General features: G+C 42.9%; 1 protein-coding gene across 1 annotated transcript in view; it reads left to right on the top strand.

Moving 5' to 3' along the window:
* Positions 1 to 459: 459 nt before the first annotated feature.
* Positions 460 to 12911, top strand: part of ARHGEF28 (Rho guanine nucleotide exchange factor 28) — a gene marked incomplete at both ends in the record, with an annotated part of 139708 nt that continues 127256 nt past the window's right edge. Inside the window, one exon of the mRNA XM_079548919.1 lies at positions 460 to 492. Coding sequence (XP_079405045.1) covers positions 460 to 492 — 33 coding nt within the window. The remainder of the gene's footprint in view (positions 493 to 12911) is intronic.

Raw genomic sequence — 12911 nt, forward strand, 5'->3', positions numbered from 1 at the left:
TAAAGGGAACCTGCTTTGGGGATATCTGTTGCGAAGCTGCTGAAATACCTATCCCAGTTGCTGGTGTAGAGTAAAAGGCTGCTACAGCTGTAGGTCAGCTTTTCAATTCCTGTCTTTACCTCTGGAGATAAGGAGTGCTGAATCCCCTGCTCTTCGCTTGCTGGCACTAGGAATGTCTCCACTGTCAGGATCAGCCATTGTGACCTGTTCTGTATGCTATGCCCATCATGCAAGCAGCACACTGCCTCCTCCTCCAGCATCATCCCTCTGGCCTTTCATCCTGCTGGGGAGCCCATGGCAGCAGGGCACTGAGCAGAGCTTGCCGTGTGCTTTCTTTCGGTAGCTCTGGAAAGACGTCAGCTTAGTTCACAGCAGTAAATGGGATTCAGTGGTGTTGATGCCTCCTGATTTGGTGTGTAATAATTCCACTGATTTATTCTTTTTCTAGGTGCTGCGACAATGGAGCTAAGCTGCACTGAAGTTCCTCTTTATGTAAGTACTGCAACATCTGTCCTGGGGGGCATTTTCCTTGGCTCATTCTAAATAGCAAAAGAAACCAAACACCACTTTCTGGCTGTCTGCGACCTTAGGCTGCTAAACATTGCTGTCAAAAGTGAGCATGTGAGAGTATGGTGGTTTTCAATACTGCAGATACATTCTTTGGAATAAAATTATTGTCCCTCTTGGATAATTTTTTCCTTCTTCAGTGTTCTCAATTGCAGTTTGCAGAAACTGTTACTGTCTGTGAAGAATAACACTCTCTGGTTACAGCTTACAACTTACAGATGCTTTTTCCCCTATAAAATTTCAAATTACTGTTCTTTCAATTTCCTCAAAGCAGAAAATTATATATGGAAAAAAAAAGCCTCATAGGTTGAAATTGGTAATAAAAAGGATTTTTTTTTTCTATGGAATGTGAAGTGATTGGATGTAACAAGTGAACTCAGAGGAGTTCAAAGAGGTGTTAAAAGATGTGAGGAAGTGAAGTAGTTAAATGTATTTTACTGAGATAGCACGATGAGGATTGAAACTTGGGCAACTTAATGACTATTACTAATAAACTAACATTTATCTTTTTTTAGCTTGATCTGCCTTGGTTTTCAATGAGGATGATAGCAGGGGTACGTGAATATCCGTGTGTAGGATAGTAGTGGAAAAGTGTGAAGCAGTGGAACAGGTTGCTGAGTGGTGGATGCCCTATCCCTGGAGACATTCAAGGTCAGGATGAATGAGGCTCTGAGCACCTGATCTAGCTGCAGGTGTCCCTGTCACAGTCCAACTCCATCGAGTTGGACTAGATGGCCTTTAAGGGTCCCTTCCAACTCAAACAGTTCTGTGATTCTTTAAGGTACTAATTGGGGTTGATGAAAAGGGTAGTATAAGATGCAAGATAGAAATCAAACAACTAACTGCTTACTGTGATAAGGATGGAAGTGAAGCAGTGCAAATACTTTGTACCCTGCAGTACTGAAAGAACAGAGTTTGCTAATTCACCCTGAAGAATTTGCATTGTGTTTGGCCATTTGGGAGTGGGAACCTCAAGCTGAAGAAAATTAAGTGCAGCGTCTGTAAAGCTGGGGGGGAGACTTGTGAGACCTGCTCATGTGATGTCAGTTGTGTGCAAGGTTTTAATGACAAATTTTGATGGGAAAAATAATGTGGGATGTGATGCTAATGGGTAAAGTTCACTATGATTTTGTCATAGAGATCTGAACCAGATTAGTCGGATATCTTCCTTGGATAACAACAGGGTTAGTACTTCATACTGTTACGCCTTGTCAGTGCTGAATTTCTTGCACATCTAACATTTTGTGTAATCTGGTCATCTGAGAGATGACTGTCTGTTTTTTTTGTTGTGTAAGACTGAATGTATTCAAAAAGCTCAAGGGCTTTGCTGAATAATATGATTTTTTGGGGTAATATAATTTAAAAATACTCTATGAAATTACTCCAGTTCAAAAATGCATTATTTTGATACACCTTTTCTTATATATAATTTTTGTGGCAGCAATACAGTTAAAATCTAATTGAAGCACACATAAATGTCATGATTTAAAAAACAAATGGTAGTGGAACAGAAAATTAAATATTTCAAGCACATGTTTTTCAGTTAATTTGAGGAGCCTGCTTCCGGCTTCTAGGCAGCAAAACACTGGTAAATACATCAGAAAATTACTCTTCATAAACCCATCTAATTTTCAGGGTTGATTAGCCAAGCAGAAACTGATACTGACATCTCTTCTTTCAACGCTAATATGTTGCTTTGAGAAGTAAAACTTAAGTTTTTTTTAAGTTTTATGTTTGTCCAGTTCAGTCTGCAAGGGCAACAGCAAGTTCAGTCTCTTCATTTTACAGCATAGTAAACAGAGTATGTAAAGTAAGACTGAATTGCCTTCAGGCAGCTGCTAACTTCGTTATAAATGGCAGAAAGGATATCTGTAAACTATAAAAGTATTTGATGAAATACTTTTCAGATATGACAGACGTTAAGTGTGGTTGTTGCTGCTGTTGAAAGTGATTGCTCTTGTATAAACACAAATCTCTTCAGTGGAAAATCCTTCCTTCTTATTTAATGGTAGGTGACTGTTAACATTACTACTATGTTTATTTTTTCTAAAGAAGTGTTGCTGATCATCAGCACTGATCTTTGACATTGGCAAAGAAATGTTTTGCTGCCATGGGGTAAGCAGACTGTGGGACTCTGGAAGAGTTTGTAAATTACTTTTTACTAAAAGCTTGATAAATGTTTCCCTGGGGAGCAGCAGAGGCAAATAAAGAGATGGAGAGTTTTGTAGGGTAGTCACATCAGTTCCCTGTGGATGCAAAGGGGCCTCATCTCCCGAGGAGTTTCTGGAGATTGTGTTTCAATTCTGTTTTCAGAGGAGTATTTGGACGTTAATACTGCAGGAAGAAGCAGAGGCATGCTCTCTCCCAGCTGTGAGTCTCAAGAAGATAAAACTTCCATTTGGCTCTGTACTGTCCGTTGTTTCCTAGTTCCCAGAATTAACTTAAAGTCCTAAGATATCTAGTGCTCTTGCCACGGCCTCTGGAGTCAATTAAAAGAGCATGAGGGTAAAGCATAGTTCACTTCCCTTATATTCTGCTGTACCCAGTTTGTCCCTCCAACTGATTCAAAAACCCAGAGTGGCTGAGGCTATCGGGCCTCTGTGTCCCTCTGGCCCAACCCCTGCCCAAGCAGGGACACCCAGAGCAGGGTGCTGAGGGCCACGTCCAGGCAGTTTTTGAAGATCTCCAGGGAGGAGACCCCACAGCCTCTGGGCAGCCTGTGCCAGGGTTCAGTCACCGATGCAGCCTAGAAGTGCTGCCTGATGTTCAGTGTGAACCTCCTGTGTTCCAGTTTGTGCCCTTTCCCTCTTGTCCTGGCACTGTGCAGGTGCCTTCCACTTTGCATTCTCCTGTCAGGTATTTATACACTTTGATGAGTTCCCCCAGAGCCACCTCTTCTCTCAGCTGAATAGTCAGCCTCTCATCATAGCAAAGATGCTCCAATCCCTTCACCATCTTGCTGCCCCTCTATTGGACTCTCTCCAGTATGTCCATGTCTCTCTTGTACTTGGGAGCCCAGAACTGGACACACCACTCCAAGTACGTACTGTGGCTTCACCACTGGAATCACCAGTGCTTGAATAGAGGGGTAGGAATCACTTCTGTTACATGTTGGCAGTATTTTGGCTAATAGAGCCCCAGATAACATAGTTTACTTTGCAGTGCGGGCACCCCTCAGTGCTGCATTGTACTTGTTTCAGGCTGAGGTTTTGTTTTCACTCTGTTAGAGATTCTTCAATGAAGTGCAGGTTGCAAGAGAGAGGAGTGTTTATATATTCACTGGTAGATTAAAACACTCTTACTGATGTTGAGAGTCTTAGGGTTTTCCTCTGGGTGGATCACGGATAGCCGAGGTTAGGAATTAGCACTAAACTGCTTGAAGCTACAGAGCAAATTAGTGCCTTGAGACGTCTCACCTTAGAGTGTGTCAGTGTTTCTCATTGCCTGGCCTGTGCTTCAGACTGCCAACTGTGTGAAGCTTTCTAGAGTTTCTTTCCACCCTGATGCTTTCGTCTTTAGTGTTTTTCCTTGTCTTTAGAGTTCACATAGTCCAACCTGTTCTTTGCTTGTCCTGCTCTTTTCTTCTTTGGATTGGAGATTTGCTCTGAGTGGTGTGACACCTCTTTAATTCCTTCTGTTTTAGAAGCCTGTGTTTTCTATTAACGCCATAATGTCAGTGCCTGATGATCTTTGCAGTGCACACGGTGTAGTCCCTCACAATACCCTTTTGTGGTCAAGAAATGTTTAAGTTCATCACTTCAGACCTCCTTTGTAAAAGCAAGCGCAGCCAAGTGCTTAAAAGTCAACACAAGTATAGTGAAGCATATACTCTTGTCCAGGTTTCTCAGACCCTCACCTAGTGCTCGGATGAGGCAGCATTTTTCCCCTGTACCTTTCAGCTTTTAGCCTTCAGAAGTTAAGTATGCTTGTAGGAAGAGCATTATCATGTGTGGTGGTTTGCTTTGTTTTGACAAGTGAAAACTGCTTCTAATGCAAATTGCTTGTGGCATATCATAGCTCAGGTGCATCCCTTCTCATGTAAGGTACAAAAGACACAAGCTCAGCTGCTTTGGGTGGAGAGAGACAGGGGCACATCAAGTAGCTGCTTTAGACCATGGCTTCGCAGAGCTGTGTTGACAGCTGACCATAAGAGAGGTCCTAAGGAGCTGTGCCTCCAGCTCTGTCCTCTGTGTGTGGTCCCATGGGGGAGAGGTAGGTACCCAGACCTTGGTGGCAGCAAGGATGCAGAAGTGAGTATGGTGGCTTTGACTGGTCTTCCAGCTGGGTGTGCTCTGAGGAAGAGGAGATGGCCATGTGGCTTGCTTGGCTCACAAAATTTCCCTGCATTAACTGCTGACCAGGAGCTTGACTGCTTTCAGAGATGAGTGCAAAACTGGAATTTAAATGCTGTTGTGGGCAAGACAGAGGCTGGCTGCTCTTTTATCACATGTAAATACTTGTAGCCCATCCCTACAAAGGTACATCTGATTGCAGCCTACCTCATTTGATTAGCTCTTGGATCCATGCTGTTTTATTTCCTTAATATTACATCACAATTTTAAAGTTCTTTTGATCTTACGATGCCTTTTTTGTAGGGTACATCTTCCTTCTAGGAATGTTTCTGCAAATACTTGGCCTACAGCCTGGTTTGTTAGCATCTTTACTGTTCATCTGCAATGTTTTTATTCCTCAAGGATAACCTGGGGCTCAACTGAAATCACAGCCGCTTATTCACAGGCACCCTGGCAGTTGAAGGTATCTAAATACAGAACAGAGAAGATAAAGTGAAGTAAGGGGCTCACTTCATATCCTTGGGGCCCAGAGAACAGCAATGTTGAATTCCTGGGCTAGATTTTAAGGTTCTTCAAAGCAAAAGCTTACGTACAACAAATTAATGACCTGAGTTTGTGAGGGAAGGAATCATGGTGAGACAGAATTAATTAGGAAAGGTTTTAGTTTACAAATAAGTTCATTTCATAATCCATTAAGAAAAGATGGAAGCCACCAGGGACTCGCCAAGGAACTAAGAAGGGAAGCTCTCTTCAGCCAGAAACTGGTATTCACCCTGCCTTTCACCCCCCAGCTGGTTTTTGTTAAAGTAACACCAGTACCGTCTGCACAGCAGTAGTGTGTAGGGGAAAAGTAATTACAGATTTTCATATTGTGTACTTAACATAAAATACTTCCAGGCCAGATTCAGAACATGAATGCCTGTTGTACAGAAGAATAAATTAAAGACAAAAGTTTTAGGTTAGGAGTCAAAGAATGGTTACAAAGCAGAGTAGTTGATAGTACAGTTTGAAAAGAGGGTTTTAATGTAGATCTAGGAATTGGATTATTTTTATATTCTCTCAGGAGCTTCTGTCTGTCTCTGCTGGTTTTACCTCAAAATTGAGATTTTTCCAAAGTGCTGGGTGTTGGATAATGTTGCCCTAGTTGAAGGCAATGGTAAAGCGCACTCCAACGTTCACACAACCCTGAACACATCTGAAATTTTTCAGCTTTGCACTGAGCTCCATGCAAAATGCAATAAAATAAACAAGGTTTTATTTGTACTCTGGTAGTTTGTCTAGGAATAATTTGAGTGCATATATCTTCTGCTAGAAAATGATCAGAAGTCCTTAAGCAGAGGGAATTTAAAAACACTTAGTAAGGCAGTTAAAAAGTTGTGAATCATCTTGTTTGGCAGAACGAAATTCCAAATAGTTTTCTAACATACAGTAATTGAATATCTAACTACAGCCAGAGGGGCAGATGAACCGTAAGCATTATCTTTACAAATGCATGGGTTTCATCTGTGTGAGAACAGGGAAACAAATTAACAGACGTAATTCAACAGTGTGTTCTGTTTTCTAAATGTGATTGACATGAAGTTCAAACTGGTTTAGGAATCCTCTGTGGAAGTAGAAGGTGGCTGCAGGGCCTGTAGCATTGCTCCTGAAGTAAGCAATTGATGGTCTGTTTTGCCAGACTCTGCCTTTCTTGTGCTTCCAAGCTGAACTTAGAAGAGCTGAGTGGGAAGGAGGGCTGGAAGGGAGTAGTTTCCCTGAGTGGAATATAACATTTTGGTTTTTCTGCTTTGCAATATGCTCAGTCTTTTCTGGCCAGGAATGTGGGGAAAGAAGCCAGCTTCTGCCCACCTTGTTGTCCTGTGCTTTCTTTTCTGTGGGAACAGAAAGGTTTTCTGCTGCAGCATTGTTGGCTGTATCTGGGACACGCTCTGCATTCAGCCAGCCTGAAATCACTGTCCTATTAGATAGTGACTTTGTAATACAATGGAGAAGTGTAGTTTAAAATTTAAATGTTGGGCTACCAGTATGTGTTTGCTTGTGCACAGAGCTGTGTTTGCTGGCCTGGTCCAGCACTGACCTGTGGTTTGACCCGTGTAGGACTGTCAGGTCTTCTGTGGGCAGCTTGGTTGAAGTGCACACAAAAGGACATGCACAGAGGTTGGTGTCTTCTTCAAACTGTAGCTGCTGCCACAGAAGGACTCATGAAATGCACGTGAAACAATGGGGTCTATTTTAAAATGTGTGGAAGAATATAGTGGGCGTTTTAAAGCACGTTCATCAGCACTCAGGAGTCTTTTTTTGCACCCAGAGTGTATTTTTTTCCCTCTTATTTTTTCCTCTATGTGAAAGCCTTAGATGATGACAAAGATGTTGAGGAGAGTTGGCTACTCTTCTAGGATGCCTTTCTGAGAGTGCAAGAGCTCTCCGTTCCTCTGAATAAGAAAGCAGGCAGAGGAGGTAGGAGACCAGCAAGTCTCAGCAAGGACCTGCTGGCCATAGTGAGGGCAAAGAAAGGTGTGTACAAGCTCTGGAAATAAGGCTGTGTCACCTGGGAAGAATACAGGGATGCTGTCTGGATTTGCAGACATGGGATTGGGAAAACCAAGGCGCAAGTGGACTGAACTTGACGAGGGATGTGAAAAATAGTATGAAGATATTCTACAGGTACATTGGCCAGAAGAGACGGGCCAAAATGATGTACCTCCTCTAGTAAATGTAAAAGGAGAACTGGCTTCAACAGATGAAGAGAAGGCTGAGGTACTGAATGAGTTCTTTGCCTCGGTCTTCAGTGACAGCCAGGATTCTAATGTTTCTCACGTCCCTGAGCCCTGCATCCCTAAACCTCTTGGTGAGGCCTGGGGTGGTAAATCCCCCCTCACTGTAAGGGCAGAGCAAGTTCGAGATTGCCTCATGAGACAGAATGTGTACAGATCTATGGGGCTGGATGGCGTGCATCCCAGGGTTCGGAAGGAGCTGGCTGAGGTGGTTGCCGAGCTGCTCTCCATCATATTTGGAAAGTTGTGGATGTCAGGTGAGGTCCTGGAGGAAGGGTCACGTCACTCCCATTTACAAGAAAGGGAGCAAGGAGGACCTAAGGAACTACAGTCTGGTGAGTCTCACCTCTGTGCCTGGGAAGATCATGGAACAGATCCTCCTGGACAACATGCTTGATCACATGAGGAATGAGCGTGTGATCCGAGACAGCCAGCACAGCTTCACCAGGGGAAGGTCATGCTTAACCAGTCTGGTGGCCTTCTATAATGGAGTGGTGGCATCTGTGGACAAGGGGAAGGTGACCGATTACAGGTAATTTACCTGTATTTGAGCAAGGCTTTTGACATGGTTCCCAACCACATTCTTATCTCCAAATTGGAGGGATGTGGATTTGATGGGAGGACTGCTTGATGGATGAGAAATTGGTTGAAAGGCCACAAACAGAGGATAGTGATTAATGATTCTGTGTCCAGGTGGAGGCTGGTAACGAGTGGCGTCCCCCAGGGATCTTGGGACCGGTGCTCTTTAACACCTTTATCAATGACATCAATGATGGAATTGAGTGCACCCTCAGCAAGTCTGCCGATGACATCAAGCTGAGTGGTGCAGTTGACACAATGGAAGGAAGGGATGCCATTCAGAGGGATCTCAACAGACTTGAAAGGTGGGCCTGGGTGAACCTAATGAGGTTCAACACAGCAAAGTACAAGGTTTTGCATTTGGGCCAGAGGAATCCCAGGCCTTTATATAGACTGGAAGGAGCAGTCCTTGTGAGCAGCCCTGCAGAGAAGGACTGGGGGGTCCTGATGGATGAAAAGCTTACCATGAGCCAGCAGTGTGCTCTTGCAGCATGGAAAGCAAATGGTATCCTGGGTTCCATCAGAAGAGGGGTGGCCAGCAGGGACAGGGACATGATTTTCCCTCTCTACTCTGCTCTTGTGAGGCCCCATCTGGAGTAATGTGTCCAGGTCTGGAGCCTGCAATACAAGAAAAATAGAGAGCTGTTGGAAAGGGTCCAGAGGAGAGCCACAAAGATGATCAGGGGGCTGAAGCACCTCTCCTATGAAGACAGGCTGAGGGAGCTGGGCTTGTTCAGCCTGGAGAAGAGAAAGCTGTAGGGTGACCTCGTTACAGTCTTTCAGTACCTAAAGGGAGCCATAAACAGGAGGTGAGTCAACTCTTTGAACGGATAGATGACAGCAGAACAAGGGGAAATGGTTTTAAGTTGAGGGAGGGAAGATTTAGGTTGGACATCAGGGGGGAAGTTCTTTACTATGAGAATGGTGAGGTGCTGGAACAGGCTGCCCAGAGAGGTTGTGGATGCCCCATCCCTAGAGATGTTCAAGGCCAGATTGGATGGGGCCCTGGGCAACCTGGTCTAGCATTAAAATGGGGAGGTTGGTGGCCCTGCATGTGGCAGGGGGTTGGAGATTCATGCTCCTTGAGGTCCCTTCCAACCCAGGCCATTCTGTGGTAGAGTACAAATACATGCTCATACAGTGTCAGCAAGAGTAGAATACTAATGTCAAACAAGACATGAGAATATTTGTTTACTTTGAATTTTATGTGTCTGTATTTTTATATTTTAACTTATGTTAGTCATAAAATCATAGAATCATATGCATTGGAAGGCACCCTTAAAGGCCATCTAGTCCATCTCTCCTGCAGCGAACAGGGAGGCCTACAGCTAAGTCAGGTAGTTCAGAGCCCTGTCCAGCCTGACCATGAGTGACTGCAGGGATGGGGCATCCACCACCTCTCTGTGCCACTTCTTCACCACCCTTGTAAAAACCTTCTTCCTCAGATTCAGTCTAAATCTTTCATCCTTCAGTTTGAAACCATTTCCCCTTGTCCTGTCACGACAGACCCTGCTAAATAGCCTGTCCTCTTTTTACTTGCAGCCCCTCTTTAGGATTTATTTATTTTAAATGTCAAATGAACAAGGTGACTCCTTTCTTTTAATTAATGGATGCATGTCAGAATGAGAGTTAATTTCTTTTTTAATGTGCCTTGTTGTGGAACTTTTCTGACCTCTGTATGTAAAAAGTTCATTCCCAGGCTTCTTAATTCCTGCATGTGTTTTTATACACCAACATAAAGTGTGTAGTCAGTGACAGCAAAATACTGAATGGTATTTTCAAGACAAATCAGTAAGAATGTTAATGTGTAATGTGAATGTAATTCTGGAAAAGCTTTTTTTTTTTTTTTTTTTGGTTCTCTTTCTCTTTTTTTGTCCTTCCAGTAAAGGCATTCAGCCTATTTTTATGTGTATCCAGCTGTTTCCAGATGATGATGTATATACTGTTTACTTTGCTGTATTGGAAGCTGAAGACTTTTCTTCACTTTACCTGTTTGGTTGTGATGTTGCACTAAACACAACTGTAAGGTTGCTAGTGACAGGTTAAAAAAATCTTGGCCATATGATGCAAAGTGCTGATTTGGTATAAACTTGCTCTGCTCGTTCAGATGGTTTAAACATGTGTAGGTTAGCTCTATGCCAGCAGTCACATTAGGTGTTGTCTGTGTTCCTGCTGCTGCTGACATACAGTGGGCATAAAAAGCACAAAGCCAGTGTAAACTGTGTATTCTGTGCTCTCATTACATGACAAAATGAGATTGTGTGACTGTGCCTGTTATTGATGTGGCTTGATGCATGGTGACTTGCAAATGGTCTTGCTGCCAACTGCATTTAAATGAGAGATTACTGTCCTTTCAGGCTTGCCTTTAAATAGACTGAAAAAAGCAGCTTATCGCTCACTAAGCTACACTGAAGGAAAAATTAGTGGATGCTTTTTCTTTTGTCTCATTCTGTTCATTTTTACTATTTGCATTCATTTGGGGGCTTTCTTACTTTTGGCTGAATTTTGAGTTCCAGCAGCCAAGCCATAGGGGAAACCATCTGCTTATTTGTGATGATATAAAGGGTCTGAACTTCTCAGTTTGGCACTAGAATATAGTTCTGCAGTGGATCATCGTTTGATTTATAGTATATTTATGTGCCTCTTGATCTTCTTTTATGAGCTCAGTAACCTCATACTGATACTTTCCCCTATCATCACTTTATAGAATAGTGCAGCAGCATACCATGGAAGTCTTAGGAGATATCTGCATGCCAGCCTTACGCATTTATGCCTGCATCCTCGCTGCATGGCATAATGCATGTTGTGCTCAGCTTCTCTTTCAATCTTGTTGAAATGCAGGCTTTTAGTGCATTTGTTTTTGACATCTTTGTTTGAGATAGCACTTTGCAGCAGGGTTGAAATTAATGCAAACGGGAGTATCTGACAGAAATGAAGAGGCTGAGGAGAGCATTTTGTTGTAATGAGATAATGTCGCAGAAAATAAGGAACTGAGGAGCATCTGGGTTTTTTACATGAATTGAATTAATTGCCCCCATATGTCTAAAAACATGCTTCTTTTCTGTGGAAAATGTGAGAGATCATTCAGCTGTGCAGAACAGCGTAGAGATGTGCAGACAGATAAATGACATAACCTGCTACCACATTTGTTCTTTTTAGTGGAATTGAAGCTTACACGTGAACTTGGGAGGAGGCAGAAGGTGTGACTAATTTTGTAGCACCAGCTATAGGAGGATGCCTTTTCCTGCAGGTTCAGAGACTCCCATGACAGCCAATGTACTCCAGTTTGTAATTAAAGGAGGAGCATTGCAATGAGTTTGAAAAGCCATGTAGTCTAAGGCTTGATCTCCTATTAAAACCTGACTGAACAAAACACTACCCTTTACCTCCTCTCCTATTCAAAATAAATAAAAAGCATCCAGCCTAAGGGGCATTAACCTCTGTTAGAGATCAACTTGCGTGTGAAAACACTGGTACAGAAGCAGAGACTGCGCTGAATTATTTAGTGCAGCCCTCTGGCAAGTTCCTGGCCATTACATTTCGCCCTGTTAACTGTGTACAAGACCAAGGACTTGTGAGACCAGGCATTTTAGCTCCTTGAAAAGCTGAAGTACTGCCAGCTGTGGAGCAGGTAGAGACCAAGCGGGAGCTGCCTTGGTCAGAAGAAGTTCCCAGGAGTGTGCATGGGGTGAGGGCCTGCAGGGATCTTGAATGGCAGGTGAGACAAAACCTTTGTTAGGGAAATATCTCCAGTAGTACTGGTCCTCCCCTGACCTTCCATTTTTTGTCTTGGAGGAACAAACATCTGTCATCTGTTAGGACATAACTGAATGCTTTATTTTTTGCAGTTTATTTGGCCAAGTGAACTAGTTGATATTCCGTATTAAAAGAGGTAGGTGTGTTGCTCATCATTAAGGAATTTCTCTGTTAGGGCTTTTGTTCTCAGGGTTGTGCTGGGACCTTGCTAGAAGCATCCTACAGACTGCAGTCAGAGACCTCAGTCAGCCCCTTTTTTATCGCTTTTCTGGCAAGAGCTGAGAGCAGTCATCAGGACTCCCTCCTGCTGTCCTGCCCTGACTGCAGCTGGAGCAGAGCCTTCTGCTGTGCCCAGAGGTTTCTGTGCAAATACTTTCTCTGCACTTCTCACAAAACTACCTCATGCTGAGAAAGAGCTTACAAATCTTGGTGCGTAAAGGTCCAGTTGTTTCAAGAACTTCCTGTTCACACACACAAATGCAGAAGAGTGACTTTTTTCTGCTGGGAATGAGTGAGGTTCTCATGGTGGCGGTGAAATTTTCCCATTGTATATCAGTAGAGGATCTGGCTCTCTCAAAGCACCATTATGTGCATATTTAATTTGAATACAAATGCCTACATGTATACTTCTGGGCAATGTGTAACACTGTTTTGAATATTACTGTACCATTGCGTGCTGTGTCTATACTATATGTGGAGTTGCAAGTGTTGTTATTATAGATATAAAACAAATGAATTATTTCTGTTGCTCCTTATTCTCAATAGTTCAACTGGGAGAAATGCTTTTTCTTTTGTTTACTATGTTATTAGATATATATATTAGATAAATATATATAATGCCTACAAAGAAACATTTGGCCTTTATCTCCCATTTTATTTTCACTTTGCTCTTCCTCTGTAGCCTTGAATTTTATTGCACTGCTTTAAAATAGGCCTTAGACTT

The sequence above is a fragment of the Tetrao urogallus genome, assembly GCF_951394365.1.
Source record: "Tetrao urogallus genome assembly, chromosome: Z".
Classification (NCBI taxonomy): Eukaryota; Metazoa; Chordata; class Aves; order Galliformes; family Phasianidae; genus Tetrao; species Tetrao urogallus.